General features: G+C 41.2%; 1 protein-coding gene across 6 annotated transcripts in view; it reads left to right on the top strand.

The window, feature by feature from the left end:
- REV1 (REV1 DNA directed polymerase) overlaps positions 1-24,645 on the top strand; it is a 113,879-nt gene that overhangs the window by 12,141 nt on the left and 77,093 nt on the right. For 5 of the 6 annotated variants that reach the window (XM_074991619.1, XM_074991615.1, XM_074991620.1 and 2 more), the window contains exons 2-5: positions 4,189-4,255; positions 5,504-5,636; positions 8,628-8,796; positions 20,805-20,957. In XM_074991619.1, coding sequence (XP_074847720.1) covers positions 4,199-4,255; positions 5,504-5,636; positions 8,628-8,796; positions 20,805-20,957 — 512 coding nt within the window. In that variant the 5' untranslated portion in view covers positions 4,189-4,198. The remainder of the gene's footprint in view (positions 1-4,188; positions 4,256-5,503; positions 5,637-8,627; positions 8,797-20,804; positions 20,958-24,645) is intronic. The other variant, XM_074991618.1, reaches the window with a different exon arrangement.

Here is a 24,645-nt window from a genome sequence, read left to right on the forward strand (position 1 = left end):
ACTGGGATTTGATTGAGTCCATATTTGTATTTAAACCAAATGCAAGAACGGGAAGTTGGGCTTGCAGCTGCCTTTTCCCTGCTAAGGGCTGCTTGTGCCTGAGACTGATGGCTAGTCCTGCCTCCTGACAGCTTACTGTTGCTTTGCCCTCTAATCTTCCTGTCTGATTTCTGGGTATCTTGCCTAGCTTGGCTCCTGTTCAGAATAGTGCATCACACTGTCTATGTCTTGTGACAGAGTCTCTTAACAACCAGGTTATGCTTCTGTCTCCAGTTCAGTCTGTTTCGCCTTTTAATTGTATCTAATTAAACATTTGACAAGGGAGAGATACTGACTCTGTAGTCACCAAATCACTGATCCTGGTGTGTGACATTGTAGGTGAGTGCCATAACCACCAAGCTGTTGGCTTTTCTGGGGCTGGGCAACTCTGTCTTGCTTTTTGTGAAAAACTTATGGCCTCAATTTCCTCCTGATGCCTAATGTGAAAAGTTGAATCTGAAAATTTCTGTGGGAAACTTGTTCCCTGTTCAGTTGCAGTCCTCACACTAAATTTCAAGTATAAATTCTCTCCCCTCAAATTGAGTGGCAAGTTTTGAACCCATAGCCTTCAGATCTACAGCATGTTCAGTAAACCCTAGAAATGCATTATTTCAAGTTATGCTTAACTTGCATTAACGTTGAGTTGAGTTAAGCACAACTCAAAATCCCTCTCACCTTCCCCCCATGCATGGCTCTGACTCACCCCGCCCCTCCCCCAGTCCGCAGCTTTGGTTCAGACTGCCCCCCTGTGTGTGGCTCTGATTGAGTAGCCAAGTGCAGCTTGGTTCCGGCTCATCAACCACCACCACCACCCCATGCATGGCTGTGGTTCATCACCACCCCCTCCCCAGTTCAACCACCTGTGCATGGCTGCAGCTCAGCTCCAAACCCCTGGTCTGCCCTGCAGCCTCAACCTGCCGCCAGTCTTAACCCTCCCCAACTGCCCACCCCAAACTCAGGACTTACCTTTCAAAAGGAGTGTCAGGTGCTTCTGCTGCTTCCCTGGCTGCAGAATGTGTGTGTTTCTGTGGAAGAAGATGCCCCCCAACTTATGAGAAATTTGAGTTATGCGAGGGTGCATGGGAACGCAACCCTCGCATAATTTGAGGGACGACTGTACTTTTTCCTCTTGAGTGGTAGGAGTAACTGGTTGGGGGAAAGTATAATGCTGTTTTCTCTGTGAACTGACATACAACAGATGCTTTCCCACTGGGTTATGCAAGTATTGGAGAGAGAACAGAAGAGTGCTGAGCATCATAATTCTGGTTCCTATTCTTGGTTTGGGTAGCAGCATTTTCTAGTAGTCATGGTATTTGTGGTGGTATCCACCAGAAGAAGATGTGATGCATTCTTTCTTGCCTTTGCATCTGGTCTGTGAAGGGTCAGAGAGCAATTCAGGGTCAGTGGGGCTTTTGGAAGAAGGAGTTGTTATAAATGTCAGGAATAACCCTCTCTCTGAAATTTGTCCACCTGTGTTCAGTCTTCAAGCCATAGACTCTCTTCTCTGCAGGAAAAACTTAATAAAGCATCTTTTGTAGTAGCTCAGATTAAAGCATTAAACACACATTTGTTCAGACTGGTCTTCCAAATAGGGAGCATCCATATCGTCTTTCATAGCTCTGATCCATTGAACCAATAAACATGTATATCCTTACTTTCACTTAGTTTTCTGACTCAGTAGGTCTGTTTGCAGGGAAAGATTACCTTAGCTCTAACAGTCCATTACTGCTGAAAGAAGCCCAGTGAATTTTTCCATGTGCCTCTACTGGATTCTTGGGCCATCATTCATCACCAGAGGTGGAAGACTGGGTGGGAGCTCTTTCTCAACCCAGAAATTTTGTTTCCTTGTTAAACAACTTGAGCTGCAAATGGGAAGATTGGTCTTCAGGTTACAGGTGATTAAGACAACATTGATGTTAAATAAACAAGCAGGGCTGTGTTAGCAAAATGAACCCCTATTCTGAGAAACTGTAGAACACATTTGATAATTGCTGAAGTGGCACTTGCCTGGTCTGTGTGTTCAGACTTCTAGTGAAGTGGCTGAGTCTGATCTGTCAGGGAAATTCAAAATGTATCTGAGATTTCTGATGACAGCTTATCTCAATACTTGCAGATCTGTAGCAACCAGTAATGCCAAGCTTTGTCTAGTTTTGAAATTTCTAGGAAGAAGAGAACTTCTGTCTGACAGACATCCTGCTCCTCATCTCTTGAATTCCTTGTCATTCTGGTCACTTGTCCTGATGAAACTAAAAATAGAAAAACAATTCTGATTTTGATTGGCTGTGGTTATAATAGTATTCCAACCTGCTACACTTTGGTACGAGATTATCTTCCCATCTCTTGAGTTAAAAGATCAGTGTGTCAAAAGTTTTCAGAAAATTTGTTTTAAATGGTCAGCTCATGAAATAGAATGCCTGGCTATGAGTCAAAAAGGCTAATCTCCACCTTGTGATACTGAGGAACATTATGTAAAAAAACAAGAACCTACCCAAAATGCCTACCATTAATTTACCAGAAAGTTGCTCTCCATTATTTACTGCTTCATGGATGCTGGATTTTCTTTTAGTGGAGTGTTTGTTACTCTTAGGCCTTTTAGTTGCCTGGCATTCACCCTGCAGGCCCCTAAAAGACACACAATCTAATGGGAAACCCTATTATGTTCTTGAGAACCAGGTAACCATCTTAACTTAGAATACCTCTGCTAGTCTTTGCCATATTCAAGCTCGGAGTCAGTATTTGGTTTTGTTTAATGTCTCCAGAAGAAAGGGCCTATTCTCTAAGGCCACATCTACACAAGCGACTTTTCCTGGCAAAATCAGGCTTTTGCCTGAAAAACTGCAGAGCGTCTACATGATAAATGCACTTTGTCAACAGTTTGTCAGCAAAACCCAGCATATCCACCAGCAGCATTATACCAGTTCCTGCTCAACTATAACAGCTCTCTCAATAATGTTTTGTTAACCAAATAGCCATGTAGACTCTCCGGGGTCTTTTTTGTTGACAGACGGGGCTTCCAATTAATCAAGAAGCCCTGTTGCAGACCTTCTGGTCAGCCATTCTGTCAAGAGAGGCTGGGCAGTCTGGCTGCTCTCTGTTGGCAAACAGATTGCTCGTTCTGTCTGCTTTTATGTGTACATGCGATCTGTCGATAGAAGTTTTGCCTTGAAATCCATTCCGACAATGATGTCTGTTGACAGTGTCTTCTAGTATAGATGTGGCCTAAGAGGTAAAGTCACTATGTGAGCTGAGAGAATCTCTGAGATGTGATATACTAGGTAGTGACCTGGCAATCCATCCACGCCAATAGTTAATATTTCAGAATCAATATCGGTGCTCTAGTTAATGTGGATTAATTGGGTGAAGCGTATTCAGGAGCCATAGTCCAATATACTCCCTTCCCTTCCTACTATTTCTGCTTCAACTTACTGAGGGTTTACCTGGACATTGCTATATATAGGTCAGATGCCAATGTTAAACTGGTCACAGAAAGGGAGATTTTTGGTTTTAGTTTATAAATAGATATTTCTGATGAAACCTGGTGGTAAATAGTTGCCATTTTAACCCAGAGGCACTTCATTGAGCAAAAAGTGGCTTTTGTTGTCATATAAAGTAACAGAACACAAAGCATCAACAGCTTTTGAGATTAGGTGTAAATCCACTAGTATAATTAACTAGGCCTGATACCAAGAAAATTGTGCTTGAACCCTAGATTCTTCGGATATCAAATATGAAAAAAATGTTGCTAAGTGACAGTGTTGTGCATGGGTGGTAGTAGTCCTGTTTAAACAGCTTATAAATCGTTTGCTATGTAAGGTGTACATTGGACAGTAACAGTCTTGTAAATTACTTTAGATTTTGAACTATGTAGTGCTGTTTTGTACTTACAAGAACAACATACTGTATTTAGTATAGGACATAGCAAGTTCCTTGAGGACTTATTTTATTTCCAGCTCCTAAATAAGAGTTGTTTTACATTTCGCTTTTCTGAGGATGCATTTTGCAGCTTCTACCTTTAGTTTAAGTTCTGATTAAGTGCATGAGGATGTTAGTGAAAAAGACCATCTGTTTGTGTGGAATCACCTATGTGGAATTGGAAATCCTGCTAAAAACCAAACCAACCATGCCTTTGTTTTTTTATTTCCTAAACAGAAGCATCAGTATGAGGCGGGGTGGATGGAGGAAAAGAGCCAGCAATGACGATGGCTGGGGGACATGGGTATGTTTAAAACCTAAAGGCTTTTTATTGAAAGGGTAAATAAATGCAATGTTCTTGAAGCATATGTATGCATCTAAAAGGCTTGGGACATGCAGAAGTATATTTGTTCCACTTGAAAGAGACTGTCAGGTTGAAAATCATTCAAAAAAAAGTCTTGACTTTCAGAGAGATTCAGCAAAGGCCATCCAATGAATTGTACTGTACAATTCCATTCTAAACTCTTGAGCAATTTCAAACATACTTCAGCTTAAAAACAAAAGAACCAACCTACTGAAAGAATTTATGTTCTCTCCATTCTTTTCTCTACCTTCCCCTTGGAAAAATAATATATTGAGTTTATACCAAAAGTGGACTGTTCAGTGTCTTATAACCTGGCAGAGTAAGAATAGGAGGGTTTTTGGTTTTTTTTTTTTGGCCATTGGGGAGATTGGATGATGAGTCTATTTTTTGAGATATTTTAAGCTTTCCTCTTCATCTGAAGTCCTTTACAGTTGGACAAGTGATAACTCAGGCACCTAAATTCAGGTAAGTATATTCCATACCACCATATGTCCTGTATATGTAGGAAGAAACAATTCAGAATTATTTCAGGAAAATTCTGTGGCCTGAATTATACGGGAGATCAGACTAGATGGTCACGGTGGTCCCATCTGGTCTTGAAATCTCTGAAGGTTAATGTATTTGAGTCTATATTCTACACTTAGAACACATAGGCCATGAATTGCCATATAACCTTGCCCTCTGTGGCTTTATTCGTTTTCATTTGACTTTAGTAGTAACTCAAACAAATAGAAAACATAACCACTAGCCTAAGCTTCTTCTGTGATTTTGACTTTCCCTAGAGTTTCTCCAGAACGTCCTCTAAACTAGATCATTCTCCCTCAGAGAGACACCTCAGTGTCCTTTACAGTCAGGGAAGAAGTAACAAGTCATATCTAAAGTCATTCTGTGTTGGATTCCAACATATGTTACCAGGGTGAATAAAACGAAGAGCCTGGCCGCATTGCTAGCATGATACAACTGTTTAATCAGCTGGAGTGAGGATGAAATGTATTATTCATGATTGGAGACACATGAATTTAGAAGTTCATCCAAAATGAGTTTCAAGAAGGAAAATGAAATGTATACCATTTATTTTCAGAAGGGAATATCTGATTAAGTTTTTAGTTTTGGTGAAACTGATCTGTTTCATACATAGGCATCTGAAAGTGAAAATAGTCATTGCTTTGGCTTTTATTTAAATTCTAGGGAGGATACATGTCTGCAAAGATCCAGAAACTGGAGGATCAGTTCCAGTCAGATGCATCTATACAGCATCATAAGGATGGACCTTCATCCGCTATCTTTAGTGGAGTTGCCATCTATGTCAATGGCTTGACAGGTATGATTTTCATTTTTTTCATGAATATAAAATGTTTCTCACTTATACTAATGCCTCTCTACACTCCTGGTGTGGTACCAAAGAGTCTTATTGTAAATAAGAATTGGGCCTTAAATATGCGTATTTGAATAAGAATCTGCTGTGGTATAAATACAGTTTAGTTATGATAGTAAAATACTGCTTGGAACTTTATGATTAAGACTTAGGTGGCTTTCTGTACAAAATCGTTTTCTTTAATAAGTCATAACTGTGACAAGAAATATTGTTCCAATTGAAACCTCAGAAGCTTGTGTCTCAGACAGGGAGATTTTCTTGTGTTCTGCAGAATTTAGTTTTATGGTTTGATTCACCAGAACATGCCCAATGAAATAGTAGTTGGGTGGGCCTTCTTCGCACACAATTTAGAGAAATTAATTAAAAAACTGAAATTTGATTAGTCATCTTAGAGCTGTTAATTTTGCCTAAGATGTTTTACATTAATATCAGTTAGCAATAAAATCAGAATGGCTACTGAAACATTCCATAATGGCTTCCATTTTTATTTTTCCATTGTGAGTGTAAACATTTTTTCACCATTTAACATGTATGGTCACTGACATTGTCATTAAGCAAGATACGGAGAAATTGGAAAGAATCCAGAAAAGAGCACCAAAAACAATAAAAAGTTTAGAAACAGCCTGAAGGAGGATTTAAAAAAACAAGGCATATGTAGTCTTGAGAAAAGAAGACTAGGGGAATATCTGATAGGTCTTCAAATATGCTAAATGCCATAATATAGATAATTGTGGTCATTTGTTCTCTGTGTCCATTGAAGTTGGGAAAAGATGTAATCAGCTAATCTGCAGCAAGGTTAGGTATTAGGAAATAATTTTACCTGTAAGGATAGCTAAGGAGTAGAACAGTTTACAGAGAGCTTGTGGAATTCCTTTTGGAGGTTTTTAGAAACAGATTAAGCAAATATCTGTCAGGGATGGTTAGGTATACTTGGTCCTACCCCAGTGCAGTGGGAGGGTCTTGATGACCCTGAACACCTTTCCAGTTCTGAAAAAAAAAATTAGAAAGAAGGGCGCTTTCAAAGGAACCCCATCAACGTGGCTGCTTTGGCTTCCGGAAATGGCTCTTGGGGAAGCCAGATCACATGGGCATATGCAAATGAGGTGTGAGATGTTTAAATCTGCCTTATTTGCATTTCTGATTGACCGCATTTGCATGCCCCTTCCAAAAGGGAGGGGCCGTATAGACTTGGCTTTAGTGTTTTGCACTTTGAGCCCTGTTTTTGCCAAGTTTTGTTATTAGGGACCTACCACTTGTTCATAGCTTAGCTTTGCTTTAAGTTAGCTATGTTTTTGTCCATTGTTAACTAGGCCTCGGGCCTTAGACCAGGCCTGTGCTACATAGGCTTAGGTCTTCATCTTACTACATAGCCATCTCAGATTATGATGCAGTACATGTTCATGTTAAGAACACTTTCACAGCACATTGACAAAACACAAGTAAGGTACCTATGTGAGATTTCTAAAAATAGCTATACCGCTCAACCCAAGGTTTAAGAATCTGGAGTACCATCCAAAATCTGAAAGGGGCAAGGTGAGGAGCAAGCTTTCAGAAGTCTTGTCAGAGTGCTGCTCTTATATGGAAACTACAGAACCCAAACCACCAAAAAAGAAAATCAGCTTTCTGCTAGTGGCATTTGACTCAGATAATGAAAATGATTGTGGATTAGTCTGCTCTGCTTTGGATCATTATTCAGCAGAATCTGTCATCAGCATGGATACATGTCCTGTGGGATGATAGTTGAAGAATGAAGGGACATATGAATCTTTAGTGTGTTTGTCATATAAATACCTTATGATGCCAGCTACAACAGTGCCATGTGAGTGCCTATTCACACTTTCAGGTGACATTGTAAACTGGAAGCGGGCAGCATTATCTCCTACAAATAGTAACCAAACTTGTTTGTCTGAGCAATTGGGTGAACAAGAAGTAGGACTGAGTGGACTTGTAGGCTATAAAGCAGGGAGTTTTCAAACTTCAATCCACTGCAGCACCTTTCTGACAACAAACATTACTACACAACCCATTTTTGTTGATAGCACAACATTGCTACTTTTCGTGTAGACTGTTGTAAATTAGGCAATTATCTAGATGACTTTTTGTACCCCGAGTTGAGAACCTTAATTTTTATTGCTTTGATTTTATCTATAATCTTTTCAGATATGTTCAGGTATACTTTCTCTAGCTTCATGGTTTTCTTATTTGTTTAAGATGGTAGCTTTTTTATTTGACTGGTCCTTAAGAATAATTCTTGTTTCATACATAGGGAAAATTTACTTTTAATTTCTTAAATTTCATGTATTTATGATTGGTTTTCGATTTTTAGGGAGCTCCTTGCTTCCTATAACATTTAGGAATTGACCAAGCAGGTTCTAACTGGAACTTACTGTTGGTAGCTGGTCAGTGCACGTAAGGCAAGAGAAGGCATTTCCTCAACAACGAGTATTTCAGAGAGCCAAAAGATGTAGAGACTGATGGAGTTGCTCACTTGAGATAAAATCTCAGAAGCAGGAACCCTGTGATGATACAAAAATAGAGTTAAAAGCTTGCAGTTTCTCTTCCTGGTGATAAACTACTTTACATCAAGGTCACATACAGCATATCATGTAGGAAAACTTATCTGTTTTGTTGTATGTTGATGCTTATGTAAAAGGGCTTTGATTAATATTTTTAAATGAAGCTGATCATTAGATCTTTGTTTGTGAACTAGCTTTTCTGGAAGTGACAGTTTGCTTGAACTTCTGTGGATTTGTTTCCTTTTATATTGAAGAAGTGACTTAAGTCTTCTAAGAAACTAATGGTTTTCCCAAAAAAGAAGAAAAAAAGTTGCTCTGCATTTTAATTAATTGTTTTAGATACCTGATACTGAAACTCTTCTTAGTGATGAAAGTGCAAGAATACTTTTCTTATTCTATTGGATTTTTGTTAATTTTGCAGATCCTTCAGCTGACGAATTAAGGAGGTTAATGATGTTGCATGGTGGTCAGTACCATGTGTACTATTCCAGATCCAAAACAACGCACATCATTGCCACAAATCTTCCCAGTGCCAAAATAAAAGAATTGAAAGGAGAAAAAGTGGTTCGACCAGAATGGATCGTAGAAAGGTAAAATTATAAAGATGATGATCTGACTGTTTGATTAGTTTTGCATTTGGTGAGTTTCAATGAGAATAGGCTTCTCCCTTTAACAAACAAACAAAACTCTGTGTGTGTGAGTGAGTGAGTGAGAGGGAGGGGGAGAGAGAGAGACCTTGACCACTGCTGATACTGGCACCTTGACAGCCTCAGCCGTGGGATTGCGCAGCCCACTGAGCACCAGCTCCTCCTCCTTTTTTTTTTTTAAATACTAAAAAGGCATTGTATATAACAAGTCATTAAAATTTTAGTTTGTATTGTTTTTGCTAGTGCTTTTTATGTAGCCTGTTGTAAAACTGGCCAACTCATGAGTTGCACCCTCTGAAAGAGCTCTGTTACAGCTGGGTGAGAGCCACTATTTCACGTGTTATAATCTGGTGAATGACACATTTCTTGTTTACTTGATTATTTTTTTACTTGCTATTTGTGTCAGGTGGTAGTTAGATAAAAGTTCAAATTCCATTAAATAAACAAAATTATAGGGTTTAAATAGTTTATTAAATAAAACTATCTCAAATGTGCTGGATGCATAACAAAAAAGTTGATCAACCACGTTTTTAATTTAAAGGAATGGATCTGTTTAACTGCTTTGCTATCTAAATAATTTGTCTATAGTTAGTGAATTGAAGTATACTCATCCCTCATTAAACGAGTACTTTATTTATGAGTACTCGATTAAACAAAGGACACATTTCCTGACGTTTTGTTCACTGGACGAGTGAACTGCCCCCGCTAATACGAGACTTACCCTTCCCCACAGCTCCAACCCACCACAGCCTGACCCTCCCGCCGGCCCTGCAGACCCAAACCGCAGCAATTTAAACCCCGCCCCCCCACGACCCCAAACTGCCAAAACCATGTCCTTCAAGCTTTTAGAACTAATAGAGCTTTTCCTTTTATGCTTCATTGTTGTTACTATTCTGAAAGAATCATAGAACTGGAAGGAACCTCAAGAAGTCATAAAGTCCAGTTCCCTTCATTCATGCCAGAACCAGGCATCATCTAGACCAGTGGCTCCCAAACTTTTTGGCATCATGCTCCCCTTTTGATTTTTGAGAAACCCTCACACACACACCTCTTCTTTACCATCATCCAACCCCCTCCTTAACAAAAAATTAATTTGTAATTTAAAATAGACACAAAAGCTTGGTTATAAAAATGTTATTTAAAATTAAAAATAAGCACAATAATTTTTCTTGGCCCCTTTTGGTTGCCTGGTGCAGCCCCAGCTGGCCCAGCTACCTGAGCCCTATGCCAGCCTCCAGAGCTGCTTGTGCCAGCTGCCTACCCCCCTGAAACCTGCACTGCCAGAGCTGCCCAGCCAAGCACCACGCCACTGGAGCCAGCTACTCGCTCACCCGCCAGCCGCTGGGGCCAGCCATCCACCTGCCTCCCAGCCGCCCGAGCCCCGCACTTCTGGGACCAGCTGCCCGCTCACTGGCCAGCCACCTGCCCAATTTTACTCTGCCAGGGCCACCATCCTGAGCCTCCTGAGCTCCGTGCTGCTGGGGCCAGCCACCTGCCCAATAGCCTGAGCCACCCAAGCCCCATGGTGCTGGGGCTAGCCGCCCAAGTCCTGCTCTGCTGGGGCCAGCTGTCTGAGTCCCACAAGTCCCACAAGCTGGCCGGCTGCTCAAGCCACCCACCCGAGCCCCTTGCCTGCCCTCCTGCAAAGCCAGGCACCCCCAGCACCATATCTAACCCTGTCCTGCTCCCTCCAGCCCACTCTCACTATCATTTGCAGAAGGCAGCTAGCTCCACATGGGTCTTTGATGGCTGCCTGCTTTTCATAGCGGCTGTGCCGGGTCACCCACGTAAAATGTCAGGGGCTGAGAGCCAGAAACGAAGGCCGGGTCTGTCTTCAGCTGGGGGGAATGAGGAGGGGGCTGGGTTGCCTTGAACTCCCACAGAATTTCTTCATGCGCCCCTGCCCCCCCCGCAACTATCTAGACTATTGCTGACAGGTGTTTGTGTAAGCTGCTCTTAAAAAAATCTCTAATGATGGAGATACGTCAACTTCTGTCGGCATTTTATTCCAGTACTTAACCACCCTGACAATTAAGAAGTTTTTCCTAAGGTACAGCTTAAACCTCCTTTGCTGCTATTTAAGCCTATCCTCAGAGGTTATGGAAAATAATTTTTCTTCTTCCTCTTTACCACAATCTTTTAGGTATTTGACATGTCTTATGTCCCCCTCAGTCTTCTCTTCTAAACAAACCCAATTTTTTGTCCCTCCTAGATCGTAAGCCACGTTTTTAGATCTTTAATGATTTTTGTTGCTGTTCTCTGGACCTTCTCCAGTTTATCTGCATCTTTGGTGAAGTGTGGCACGCAGAACTGGACAAAATACTCCAGTTGAAGCCTAATCAATGAGGAATAGATTGGAAGAATTACTTGCATTGTTTACAGTACTCCTGTTAATACATTACAAAAATGATGTTTGTGCTTTATATGTTTAATTTATTTTGTAATAGTGTTACACTGCAGACTCTATTTAGCTTGTGGTCTACTATGACCCCTAGATCACTTTCTGCTGTACTCCTTCCTAGGCAGTTGTTTCCTGTTATGTACATGTGAATTTGATTGTCTCTTCCTAAGTAAAGCACTTTGAACTCGTTCTAGTTGAACTTCACCTTATTTACCTTACTTATAGACCATTTTCTCAGTTTGTCTAGGTTTCTTTGAATTATAATCGTGTCCTCCAAGGCACTTGCAACTCCTCCAGATTGGTATTATCTGCAAACTTGATGAGTGTCCTCTCTATGCCATTATCTAGATCATTGTTTCCCCAATGGTGTTCCCTGGAACCCCAGGCGTCCATTAAATGAAAATAAGTGTTCCACGAGAAAATGATCTGGGGGATGAGGGGGCGTGTCAACAAACTGCAGCCTGACTCTTCTGTGGCTCCCTGCCCTGCCACTGCTGAAGCAGTAGAAATTGCTTTAACAGCTGGCAGGTGGAGGGAAGGATCTGGCCGTTAAACCAACTGAATTTAGTTACGTTATTTCAGCAGCAACAGGGCAGGGAGCTGTAGAGATCCCCTCACTCACAAAGTAGCTAGTGCACTCAGAATGGGTTCAGGACAAGGGTGTAGCCAGAGGCTACCTGGAAGGGGAGCCAGATGGGTCCTGCAGTTCCTGTATTGTCCTGGCCTTTGGCCTCTCACATTCCCATAGGGCAGCCAATGAAATCAGGCCCTCAGGACTAGAGTTGGAGGAGCAGCGGTGGTTAAGGTAGGTTCGTCCACCATGTTGGGTGAAGTAACGTGAGGAGCTAACTCAGGTGGAGTTTGTTCAGGTGAAGTTAGTCTGGGGACCTGTTTGAGTGGATGGGTTGGTCCCAGGGGCCAGTTTGGGGCTGAGGTGGGTTATTCCTGGGGATGGGCAGAGTGGGTTTGGGGCTCAGAGGGGTTAAACAATATATGACTGTTGTTAGGGGTTCTGCAAAATTCTTTCAAGTTTAAAAAGGTTCGGTGGCCAATTAAAATTGGGAAACACTGATTTAAATAGCTGATGAAGATGTTGAACAGAACTGGTCCAAAAACTGATTTCTGCAAAAACTCTCTTGTTATGCCCTTCCAGCATGACATTTAACCATTGATAACTGTTCTCTTGGAATGGTTATCAAACCAGTTATGCACCCATCGTATGCTCCATCTATGTTGTATTTCCCTTTGTTAATGAGAAGGTTATGTAAGACTGTATCAAGGGCTTTACTGAAGTCCATATATACCACATCTGTTGCTTTCTTCTTGTCCACAAAGCTTGTTATCCTGTCAAAGAAAGCTGTCAGGTTCATTTGACATGATTTCTTTTCACAAATCCATGGTCACTGTTACTTATCACCTTATAGTTCAGGGTTTTGCAAATGGATTCCTTGATTATTTGCTCCATTATCTTATCTGGCACAGAAGTTAAGTTTCCTGGCTTGTCCTTATTTCCTTTTTTATAGCCGGGCACTTCATTTTCCTTTTCCAGTCTTCTGGAATCTCTCCTGTCTTCCAAGAGTTTTCAAGAACAGTAGCTAATGGCTCAGATACCTCCTCTGTTAGCTTCTTGAGTATTCTAGAATGCATTTCATCAGGCCCTGTTAACTTGAAGACCTCTAATTTTTCTAAGTAATGTTTAACTTGTTTTGTTTTCCTGACTTTTGAACTTCTGAACCTTCCTCATTTTCTCCAGCATTCACTATGCTAGGTGTCCAATCGCCACGTGCCTTTTGGTGAAAACCAAAACAGTCATCATTAAACACCTCTGACATTTCCACTTTTTCAGATATTGTTTTTACCTTCTCATTGAGTAACAGTGCTACCCTGTCCTTTGTCTACCTCTCATTTCTAATATTTGTAGCATGTTTTATTACCCTTTATGTCTCAAGATAGTTTAAGCTTTGACTTTTAATTTTGTCCTTATATACTTCTCTAGTTTGTCTATGTTCATCATTTGTAATTTAACCTAGTTTCCCTTTTTGTAGGACTCCTTTTTGATTTATAGATTATTCAAGATCTCCTGGTTAAGATGGGGTGGTTTTCTGCCATCGTTCCTGTTTTTATTTTCTATGCAGCAGAATAGTTTGCTTTTGTGTCCTTAATAATGTCTCTTTGAAAAACTGCCAACTGTCCATATGTTTTTCCTGTTCGACTTGCTTCCCGTGGGACCTTACCAACTAATTCCCTGACTGCTAAAGTCTGCCTCCTTGAAATTCATTGTTTTTCTACCATTTCTTAAAATCAGGAACTCTATCATTGCATAATCTCTCACTCAACCTGCCTTCCACTTTCAAGTTCTGAACCAGTGGCTCCCTATTTATTAAAATCAGCCCTAGAACAGCCTCTTCCCCAGCACCTTTCTCCACTTTCTGAAATAAAAATTTGTCTCCAATACATTCCAAGAACTTCTTGAATAATCTGTGCCCTTCAGTGTTATTTTCCCAACACATATCTGGATAATTGAAGTCTGCCATCACCACTAAGTCCTGTGCTTTGCATACTTTTGCTGGTAGTTTAAAAAAAGGTTCATCCTTCTCTATTTCCTGTTTGGGCAGTTTGTAGTAGACCCCTATAGTGACACCCCAGCTTGTTTTTTCCTCTTTTATCTGTACAGAGACTCTTGACAAGTCTGTACCCTATGTCCATCCCATACTCAATCCAAGTGTATACATTTTTAATATATAAGGCAGGTGTTGGCAACCTGTGGCTCTTTAAGGAGTAATTTGTGACTCCGAATGCTGCCACTTTTGACTTCTCTGTGGCTCCCTGCCCTGCAGCTGCTGAAACAGTAGAACTAAATTCAGTTGGTTTAACAGCCGGCAGGGCAGCGGGAGGGATCTGGCTATTAAACCAACTGAATTTAGTTCTACGTTTCAGCAGCAGCAGGGCAGGGAGCCACAGAGGAGTCAGTGGTGGCAGCATTCAGAGCGGCAAATGACTGCATTTTGGCTCCAGAAGAGAGTGGTCTGGCCCCGGACATCCTCCACTGCTTCACCTGTTTCTTCCATGTTGTCCAGCTCTAGCCAGATCCCTCCCTCGTGCCCTCCACCTGGCCATTGCAGGTCAGCAGTGAGGCACTATGTCAGGTAAGGTGGGCAGATCTAGGAGCTAAGAGGGGAAGGCAAGACAGAATGGGTGCAGGGGGATGCAGGGGCAATTGGCGCTTCTGGTTTTCACAGGGGAGTCCTGTGCAGCTGCTGCTGGCCCTTCTGCTTGCCTCTGCTGAGGGTAACAAGTGCCGCCTGAGCAAGGCCTGGCTGCAGAGCTCACAGGAGTGCATGGCAGCCTGGGTGCAGGAGGAGTATGTGTCCATATCTGCTGCTTCCAGTTTCTGGCTGTGCTGAATGCCTGATCTCCAAGCTTCAGAGCATAACTAAATTCAGCAACCCTTAACAGCTGGGCAGTGCCCCACACCCCTCTCCAGGGCTGGCTCAGTGTAGCTCAGACAACCTCCCCAGCTACTGCTCCTGCTGTCTGGCTCCTTGGAGGATGGACCTAGTCTGCTGCAGCTAAGTAAGAGTGTCCCAGTTCCCTCCCCAGCCTGGCTCCCCTCCCCATCACAGCAGCAAACTTTTCCCCCTCCCTTTGGCCCTGAGGAACCCCCGTCTGCCCCAGGGACAAGACCTCTACTCTTCCTCCCCCCATATAAAGTGTGAGGAAATAGAATATGTAAAGTTTGGAACATCCTGTAGTAAACATGTATTGCATTACAAATCGTTGTGTGTGCACACTATTTTTCAAAAAGCAGTCAAGTAGCACTTTGAAGACTAGCAAAACAGATTATTAGGTGAGCTTTCGAAAGCTCATCACCTAATAAACTATTTTGCTAGTCTTTAAAGTGCTATTTGACTGCTTTTTGTTTTGATAGTGTATAGACTAGCATGGCTCCCTCTCTGTTACTATTTGTCAAAAAGTATGGTTTGACGTTTTTTATTAAGGAGGCTCTTGTATTCACATGCATCGGAGCTCTTGAAGTATTAATTCTATACTTGAATTTGAAAAAAAATGGCTCTTCTCACAATTTTGGTTGCAGACTCCTGATAAGGCAACATCTCTTCCCTTTTTTTGCTGTCTTTCCTGAGCATGCTGTACCCAATACTCCGGTCATGGGTATTATCGCACCAAACCATTTAATGTTTTTTCTTGCTATCCTCTGTACTTTCTCCAGTTAGTTTGTGGTTTTGGAAATGTGACACCTACAACTAGGCACATTGCTCCAGTTGACACTTTACAAGCGTGGAGAAAAGCGGAACTGCAGCTTTGTGTCTTGCTTTTAACACTTCTGCTAAAGCATCCCAGAATGATTACTGCTCTTTTTGCAACAGTGATAATGGTTGACTCATACTTAGGTTGTGACACACCAGTGTTCCCTGTAAACTGAGTGCTTGGACAACTGTCCACCTCATTAGCAGAATGCCCACAGCCACCCACAGTGAGCATCATGTATTTCTATTGATGGTGCACATAAAAAAATGTATTCTGCCCATGGACAGAAAAACAATTAAAGGGAATGCTTATTATGACCCCTGGAATACCTAACATACTGCTCCTTCCTGCATGGTTATTTCCTCTTTTGTATGTGTGTTTAGCATCCTTCCTAAGTGGAGTACTTGCCATTTATCTTCTTTGAATTTTATTCTGTTTCTTTTAGAACATTTCTCCAGTTCATCCAGCTCATTCCTCCAAAGCACTTGCTACCCCTCCAGAATTTTAATGTAGACAGTTCAGTGGGGAAGGTGCACCTAGCATTTCCTAATGCTTACCGGGTCTCTGAAAAGATCTACAAGAAGTGCAGAAAAATATCTTTGGAAAGAGCAAACAGTCTGATGCTTGTCTGTCTTAATTCAGGAGTGAATAAATTCTTCCTTTCCCACCTCTGAATCTACCAACTGTGAAGGAATTCAGATGTGTCTCCTGGTTGAATGGATATTTGTCCTGTTGCTCCACAGAACCCTTACCTGTAATATGTCAGGGAGTTGTAGGGGCCTGACCCAAAACAGAGTTGAGTGGATCACAAAGTTATTGTGGAGGTTGGGGGAGAGGGAGGGTTGTGGCACTTCTATGCTGCTGCCTTCGTAGCTGGGCACCTGGAAAGTCAGCATCACAGAAGTAAGGTTAAAAGAATGGGAAAAAAAAATGGAGATTCACATCTCCTAGAACTGGAAGGGACCTTGGGAGGTCATCTTGTCCAGTCCCCTACCCTCTCAGCAGGACCAAGCACCATCCCTGGCATCTGTTTGCCCCAATCCCTAAATGGCCTCCTCAAGGATTGAGCTCACAGTCCCAGGTTTAGCAGGCCAATGCGCAAACCACTGAGCTATCTCTCCTCCCAGGGTTAGCAGGATCAAGGTTAGCATGATCTGGTATTGCCACACATACTTCTGAACTACTCTTGGTGGAGTGCTGCCTTCATAGCTGGCACCCAGTTATTGCTCTCTGGTTGCCTAGCTCCAAAGGCCATATAGAAGTAAGGTGGCATTACTGCAACCCCTTAAAATAATTTTGCAACCACCCTGCAATTCACTACTGGATGAGGACCCACAATTTGAGAAATGCTGGTCTCCTCCTCTCTTTGAAGTTTGGGTTGTGTAAGGTAAAAGCACACTCAAGAACCGATTTCTCAGGGAGAGACCAAATTGCATGGTCCATGACATGTTTTTCATAGCCGTGAATATGGTAGTTCTGTAGCTTTTTGGTATTATGCTAAGTGAAGGTAACAGTGGAGCAAATAAGAGAATATTAATTTGCTTGGCCCGTTTCCCTGAGTTCAGGAAGCAGATGAACAGCAGGCCTGATAATTTAAAGACACTTCTTCGCTTCTTCATCTGATTCTTGTTATTTCCTGGCCTCTATCCTGGCATTCATAAGGAGAGGAAGTTCCCTCTTCCTGATGTACTACGAGCCTTAGTAGGTTTTTATAACCAACTGCTGGTTGTCCAATGGTATGTCAGGCTAATTTGGCTGACGAGCCTCATTAAAGCTTGTCAGGGCTCAGAAATGAAGGAGATAGTCCTAGGGAATGAAGAACCCCAACCCTGTGTCCCCTATATTGCTTGCTATCCCTTAGACCCCAGGCAAAGTATGAAAGAAGTTCCCCACTCCGTTTTATCCCCGGACTTAGGCACTGGGGAGGATTGGGAAGTGTAGTGAATGAAAGTGGCAGTGATATCCAAATGCTTTAATTTTGCTTTAATGCCCCAGGTCACCTTCTAGCTTCATTATTTCTGCCTACCCCACCTTCTCCATCTTTGTTCCTGCCCTCCTTTAGCTACTAGAAGAGTAGCTCCAAATCACATGGATGTTATGCCATTGGAAGGGAGGTCAGTCCTGTAGTGCTTCTTTTGTGCAAGAAGCTCTCATTTTCTTTCTTCTTGGGAGCACTATAGATTCAAGACTCCCGTTCAACATGGTTATGTAAAGAAACTGGATAACAGGCAATTTTGTGATGGGCAGACCAAAAGGACCCTTCATTCCCTTTCCTCTTCTCCCTAAGTTCCGGTGTCCATATTTAAAAATTATGTTGAAATTTGAGAAGATGCACAAAATACCACAAGAATTTTTCAATGTCTCAAGAAGGAACTAATCTGTTTATCTTTTCAAAAGATTGAGAGACTTGATTGATGGGTAGCCACTTTCATAGTGAGAAAATACTGTGTACAGGAATGCTCTGTAGTCTTTCAGTGAAAGTCGTAACAAAAACTAATGGCTGGAAGGTGAAGACAGACGTTCGAATTAGAAATAAGTCATTAATTTGGGACAGCGAGGGTGATTACCTGGTACTGAAACTACCATTTCAGTCTCTTGCTAGCTTCAACACAGAATGCCTTTCTGGAAAAATATGCTTTATTCAGACAAGTAAACTAGGTTCACTATAAGGATAACTAGGTGAAATTAAATGGCCTTTGATATGTAGATCAGTCTGGGTAATCTAATAGTCCCTTCTGGTCTTCAACTCTACCTGTTGTTGACTGTTCCAATATTTTGAATCAAAAGCCTCCAGATTCTGATGTGAGCAGAACTAAATCTAATTCCCTTTGAGCACTGTAAGGGAAACAGTGGTGAAGATACCGAAGAAACGTGATTCTAACCACATCTTTTTAAAGATTGGGAATATGCCACCATAACACATGGCTTCAACAAAATAGCCACAAGTGTCCAGAAATTAGTCTAGTGAGACTCGTCTGATTTCCAGGGGGAGTCTCTGCTCCTGATTTCTAATTATGCATAACATAAAATACTAGAATAAATACAAACTGGTACATTCAAATCCATTCAGTTTCTTTAAGGTATATTGTGTCTTTCCAACATATTAATATTTTTAATATGTAATAAAATAAGGGTTGCAAAAAGTATGGTTTGAGATTATTTATTAAGGATGTCTCGTATTCCAGGATGTCATTGGTAAGTCTAAACTGCGCTTTAAAACTTGTGGCAGAGGGCTTCAGGTTCTGGGATCACAGATCTGGGCTTTCATTAGGGCTTTAAAACCAGCTGTGTAGACCTTTGGGCTTCAGCCCAACCCTGAATATCTGTGCAACTGTTTTTACTTTTGTAGCATGAGAGTGGGTCTGTAGACAAAGGCTCTGAGACTTGAGAGTTTTAAAATGCAGTCTAGACATGCGTTTGCACTTGGGCCTTTTCTTCATTGGGATTTTAGCTGTTGATGCATTGTAATATGGTTTAAAAATGGGTGAGCTATCACAGTGAAGATCTTACCTGTGGTTGGTGTGTGATGGCTGCAGCCATACCAGTGGCTGACGCCTCAGCCTAGAAAATAACAGCTTAAATACTGTTTGAATTCAAAGTTGACAGGATAATTTTGTGGCTATTGTCACTTTAGGTTATTCAAGTTTGTGATGACGTGGAAAAAAAAGCTTCTTTCTTTGAGTATAAATGCCTAGTTGCTATTTTTATCCAAAAGGTTGGAAGTGTCATTAATTATATTTAATTTGGTTAGTTCACAGTATTTGTGAAAGAATGTCATTTAAGTTGTATAAATGCATCAAAATGTACTTCCTTCAACTGTTGTTGGGACTTTCCCTATTGTAGCTGTTTTGATTATTCCTTTCCCTAGAATCCTTCACAGTCTCTTTGAAAATGCTAACTAGTTTGTCTCTCTAATTGAGTAATATGATCTCCCTTTACATTCCTCCCTAATTGTAAGCTGACAGCCAGTAGAGGCTTTGCCCCACTTGCTAAGTTCCGTAATAGAGTACAGGTCTAAGCTAATTAGGAAAAAAGTATTGAGGTGTTTATAATAAAATGGTTTTGATAACTGATCTATTTCTGTGTCCTCTTTTAAAAGCTTTGAATCTAGTCTGATCCTTTGATTCTCAAATGCATCTCATCCCTCTCTGTCATAAAAGAGATTTCCACCTGAGCAACACCTTTGTTCCAGAATGCAGTATGGAGATCCTCCTATGGTCAGGGGAAAGGGTAGTGGCTAGGAAGGGAGCACATCATCATCACCACCACCATGAACAGAGGTCAGGAGGGAAAGGTAAAATCTCATTCTGGATTCTCCAAGGCCTAACAGTAGAGAGGTGGTGGGTAGAAAAGCATGGAACTGAAATGATCAAGGACAAATCTTTGGAGTCTTTCTCCTTTTTAGCGCCTGCCATGTATTACCTCACAAGGGGACAGTTGAGCCTGTAGAACTGCAGAAGCTGAGGGAACTTTTTAAAAGTGAATCAGATTCTGGTGAAACTCAGTCTCTGATCTTGTGTTGGGCCCCACCCCCACCCCCAGAGTGCATCTGTTACAGTGTTCAGAGTTAATTGGGTTTCCCAGCACAGCAATGAACTGAATTGATACTATTTCTAGTATATTGTGAATATGCAGTACTTAAAGTCCAGAATTTGGAACAGAAGTATTGATGTCAATCCGATCAATAAACTAAAATGTATATATGGACCCCTTTTAAAGCGTATTTAAGATTCTTGATTTGTATGTGGGTGTAAAAAAAAATTGTGTGAAGAAAATATATACTTTCTCACGGAAAGTTACTTGGTTTTTGTGATCACATTTACTGAATGAATATTTGTTGCATAGTTTTGGATATAGCCGCAGAGCAGTTATTGTGGTAAGTGGGCTTAATTTTGGTCTGTTGTACTCCAAATAAAAATGTGATTCACATCTTACATGTTAACTTTCTAGACATGAACAATCTTGAAAATTCTTGTTAGCAGTTAAGAGTGTGTAAAGTATTTATTAACACTACCATCATCCTACTTACTGTATCCTCATTTCATATCTTACACTTTTTTTGTTTTTTAATTTAAACCATTTTTTCCCCATTTAGGTGCAATTTAGCTGTTCAGATAACACAACTGAAATATTTGGACAGTTATAGGACTGATGGGAAAAGCACATATAACAAGACAGCAAATTGTAATGGTCGAAGTATTAGCTTATTATAACTAAGATAAACTCAGTTTCCTTCTTTTCTGAAAGCTTTTAGTGATAAACTTTTGCTTCTTTTCTGTTTCAGCATAAAAGCCGGGCGTCTCCTGTCATACATTCCTTATCAGCTTTACAGCAAGCAGTCAAGTGTTCAAAAAGTTCTCAATTTTAATACCATATGCAAACCTGAAGAGCCCATGCCAGGTCCTAGCAATATAACAGACAAGCTCAACAACAGGGTGTAAGTGTTTCCGGTCTGTGAATACTGACAAATCTGTTGATGTGCCAGCTGTAATTAGTTTAAAAATATACTTGTATAGCATTTTATAATTTACCTCAAAGCAGTTTATGAAGGAAGTTGTGTCTTTATCTATATTTTACAAATGGAAAATCAGGCATAGAGGGATGAAATAAGTTGTCTGGGGTCCTAGGGTCCCACAGAAACCAGATCTCCTATTTGAGTCCATTGCCTTGGCCCTGTACGTGAGATATTCCTGGGTTTTGTAGCTGCCTGGGGGAAGTCTCCCTTGGTGGCTAATATTCGGGGGCTGGCTTAAGAGCACCAAGTGCCCAGAGGAAGGGGCTGGGACCAGACTTGCTCTCCAATTCATCATCATTAAAGGATTTAAACTGTACTCAGCCCAATGCGGCAGCTGTTTCTCAGGCTCCCTCTGTTGCCCGTAGGCACAAGAAGTGCCATCCAAACTTTTGCTGTCATCAGGCAGGCATTCTGTGTAATGCCCATGTGTACTTAATTGTATGTTTCTAGATTATGGATTGGGTACAGGGGTGCAAATTATTGCTCTGAGGATCTTCTTTGCCAGTAGGTCTAAATACCTAGCCAAGACTTTCCTCTGGGCCTGCTGGACATAGGGGAAGGTTGTGGGTCCTGCTGTAGGGCTTCCTGGGTTCCCAGCAGATTTACGAAGGGTAAGAGGCAGGAACCATAGAGCATTGGTTACTGTGGACAGGGTGTCCCCTTGGGCACTTAGAGGCCTTTTAGGTCAACAGAAGAAAATCTTTGTCACTAGAGTGACTGTACTTTGAGACCAAATTTTTGTTTGGCTTGATCCAAAGGCCATTGAAAGCAAAGTAGTAGCTCTACAGTTACCACAGTTTTCCTAGTAAGGCTTGCAGCAGCCACCTGAGCCCTAGCTCATTTGACGATCCATTGCATTTTCAGTGTTTTGCCCATCTTTACTACTTACACCTGCATTTCCATATTTTGGAGTGAGTGCAAGGAAGAAAATTCTTGTTCTGAGGATCTCATTTGCCAGGAGGTCTAAACCCAGATCCAAGCCTGGGCATTCTGTTAAAAGGGGCAGGTGGTGGGTCCTGCCGTGCAGTGTCAGTGAGCAACCAAAGCAGTCATAAGTGATTCAGTGATCCATTGCATTTTCAGTGTAGTGCCCACGTCTACTTACGCATGCATTTCAAGTACAAATTCTTGATCTGAGGGTCTCCTTTGCTAGGAGGTCTAAATTCAGATGCAGGTGGTGGGTCCTGCCCTGGAGTGTCGGCCAGTATGCTGGGGCATAGATGTAGCCCTGAAGGACCTCCTTCACCTTCGCCTGGACTTCATCCATGCTGCAGTGGGTCGGGGTGGCCTCATTCCTCTAGGGTGGTGGGCATCCAGCATAAGCTTGGGCATTACAACTCTTCATCTTGGGGTCTTAGAGTCGATGATCCTCGCCCCACAGGTCCAAGAGGATCTGCACCTTTTGCCAACTCCAGGAGGGACCTGCCTCTTGGTGCCCTGGCCTGGCTTCTGGGACTCCTCCAGATGATTCCTTGAGGGTCTGTGGAGTCTCAGGCTTGCCCCTGGTGTGCCATGTAGAATGCTGGCTGGAAAGGAGTGGGTGCTAGTGTGTTTGCACAGCAGCTTGTAGCTCTGCATTTGGTCACACAGAAATTTGTCACTAGAGTGGCTGGCCTTTGAGTCAAAATTATTGATCTGGGGATCTTCTTTGCTAGGAGGTCTAAATCCAGATCCAAACCTCCAAAGATCCAGTGCTTTTGCATCCCCTTTTGAAAACCTTTTGGTTGGGAAACCTGAAATCTTTTTTCCAATTTTTTTCTTAAATGTTTTACTACATCTCCCCTCAATTATAAAAAGCACATGTCTTATACAGGCAGGCCAGATTCTGCCTGGAAAAAGGGACATTTGGTTAGCAGGGCACTGGAATGAGAAAAATGAAATGTGGGAAGATGTTTTCAGATACCCACAGCCACTTGCGGGGCATTTTTTGTCCCAGGCTGCTCCAGTGAAAATACACAGAATGCTGTGGGGGTTCAGGGAACTGTGGGATAGGTTCCCACAATACACTGCAGCAACAGTCGATTTTGGCATCTTGTGTGTGGCAGCAATAAGACAATTTTGTGGGGAGCCTGTGGGAAGGTGAGGATGCTCAGAATCGAATTTATAAAACCCAGCATTAATAAATCTATTTTAATAAAGTTGAGTTTTAGCAAGTAGTGTAGATGCAGCCCAAGGCACGATATTGGATTAGATTGAACACATGGTCAGATTCAGCATAGTAGTTCATATTCCTGCATATTACACAGAAAGTAATTTAATAGTTCTTTTGGTATATTAGTAGACCTAATTCTGCAAAGAAACTCTTAAGAAAAAATTCAGTTTATTATGGAATTGGACCTATAATTGGTGACAAATGAAAGTACTCTTGTAGTGTGCAGATGCATAACATTTTTCCTTACATTCGCCTGTAGGTGATATAGTCACCTGAATCCTAGTTTAATATTATTTATTTGGTAATGAAAATATATAGACCTTCATTAAAGTCTGTTTAACTTGACCATTCTGAATTTTAAAATGCACGTGTATGCTATTACTCTATTAAATCAATGCCACTGGGAAACAATAGCTTCACAAACACATCGCTGTTCAAAAATATTGTTGATTCATGTAATGTAGTTAGTAATTGCAGTAATCTTAGAAGAATTACTATAATGGCTAATTGGCTTTCTGGTCTTACTTGCATGTGAGGGAACTAATTATCAATCACTTTTTATATGTATGTTTAAGTGTCTGTGGGAGTTATGTAGACAAAGAATCAAGTTAACTCTTGAAGTCTAATTTTAAACCACTTATGTTCGTTGAGATTATTATAGTACTACTCTTTGAGGTAAAAGTTTGTCTTCAAAGTACCAGGGTAAAAAATTAATAGTCAATGTACCTGTGACACTTGCTGTTTATTTTTGTGTGTCCATAACATGTAGTGTTGCTTAAAGAAAAACATCTAGAAGTCCAAAGTATTTTGAGTTTATGCATCTGCAACAAGTTTTAACAAGGAGAAAACTAGATGGATTTGAACAGATTGAAAATAATCTCCAAAAAGGAGAAATAAATTTTGATCTTTGAAATTAACATTTTCTGGTATACAAATGGTATAAAAATTACATCTTTGGATAAAAATGGAAGACATTCCCTTCCAGTAACTTTACATTATTAGTGCTGTCCAACTAGTAGTTAATTTTTTCCACATGACTGTTTCGTGTGCTGTTTCATCAAATATATATTACTGTAAACCAAGAGAAAGCTGTGTTATTAATGAAAGAGCGTGATTAATGCAGGAGTGACCTTTAACTCTTCGTGTTATAGTGAATCTGCAAAAGTTTGTGTACACAAGATACTGATCTCTTTGTGATGAAGGGTCGTAGTTCAAACTTAGTTATTAAAGTCATGTGATCTTCTATGTTTAATAACCTACCAGGAGTGTGAACATGAGCATTCAGAATATACTCATCCCTTGTTTAACAACTACTTTACTAATGAGTACTTGCTAAAATGAGGAACATATATACCTACCTTTATTCATTATATGCGTGAACTCCCCCCGCTTATATGAGCAGAGTCCCTGGCTGAGGGTGAGGAGTCCTGCAGCGCTGCGGCTGGCTCAGCTGCAGCC

Source organism: Carettochelys insculpta, chromosome 1 (assembly GCF_033958435.1).
Source record: "Carettochelys insculpta isolate YL-2023 chromosome 1, ASM3395843v1, whole genome shotgun sequence".
Lineage (NCBI taxonomy): Eukaryota > Metazoa > Chordata > Testudines > Carettochelyidae > Carettochelys > Carettochelys insculpta.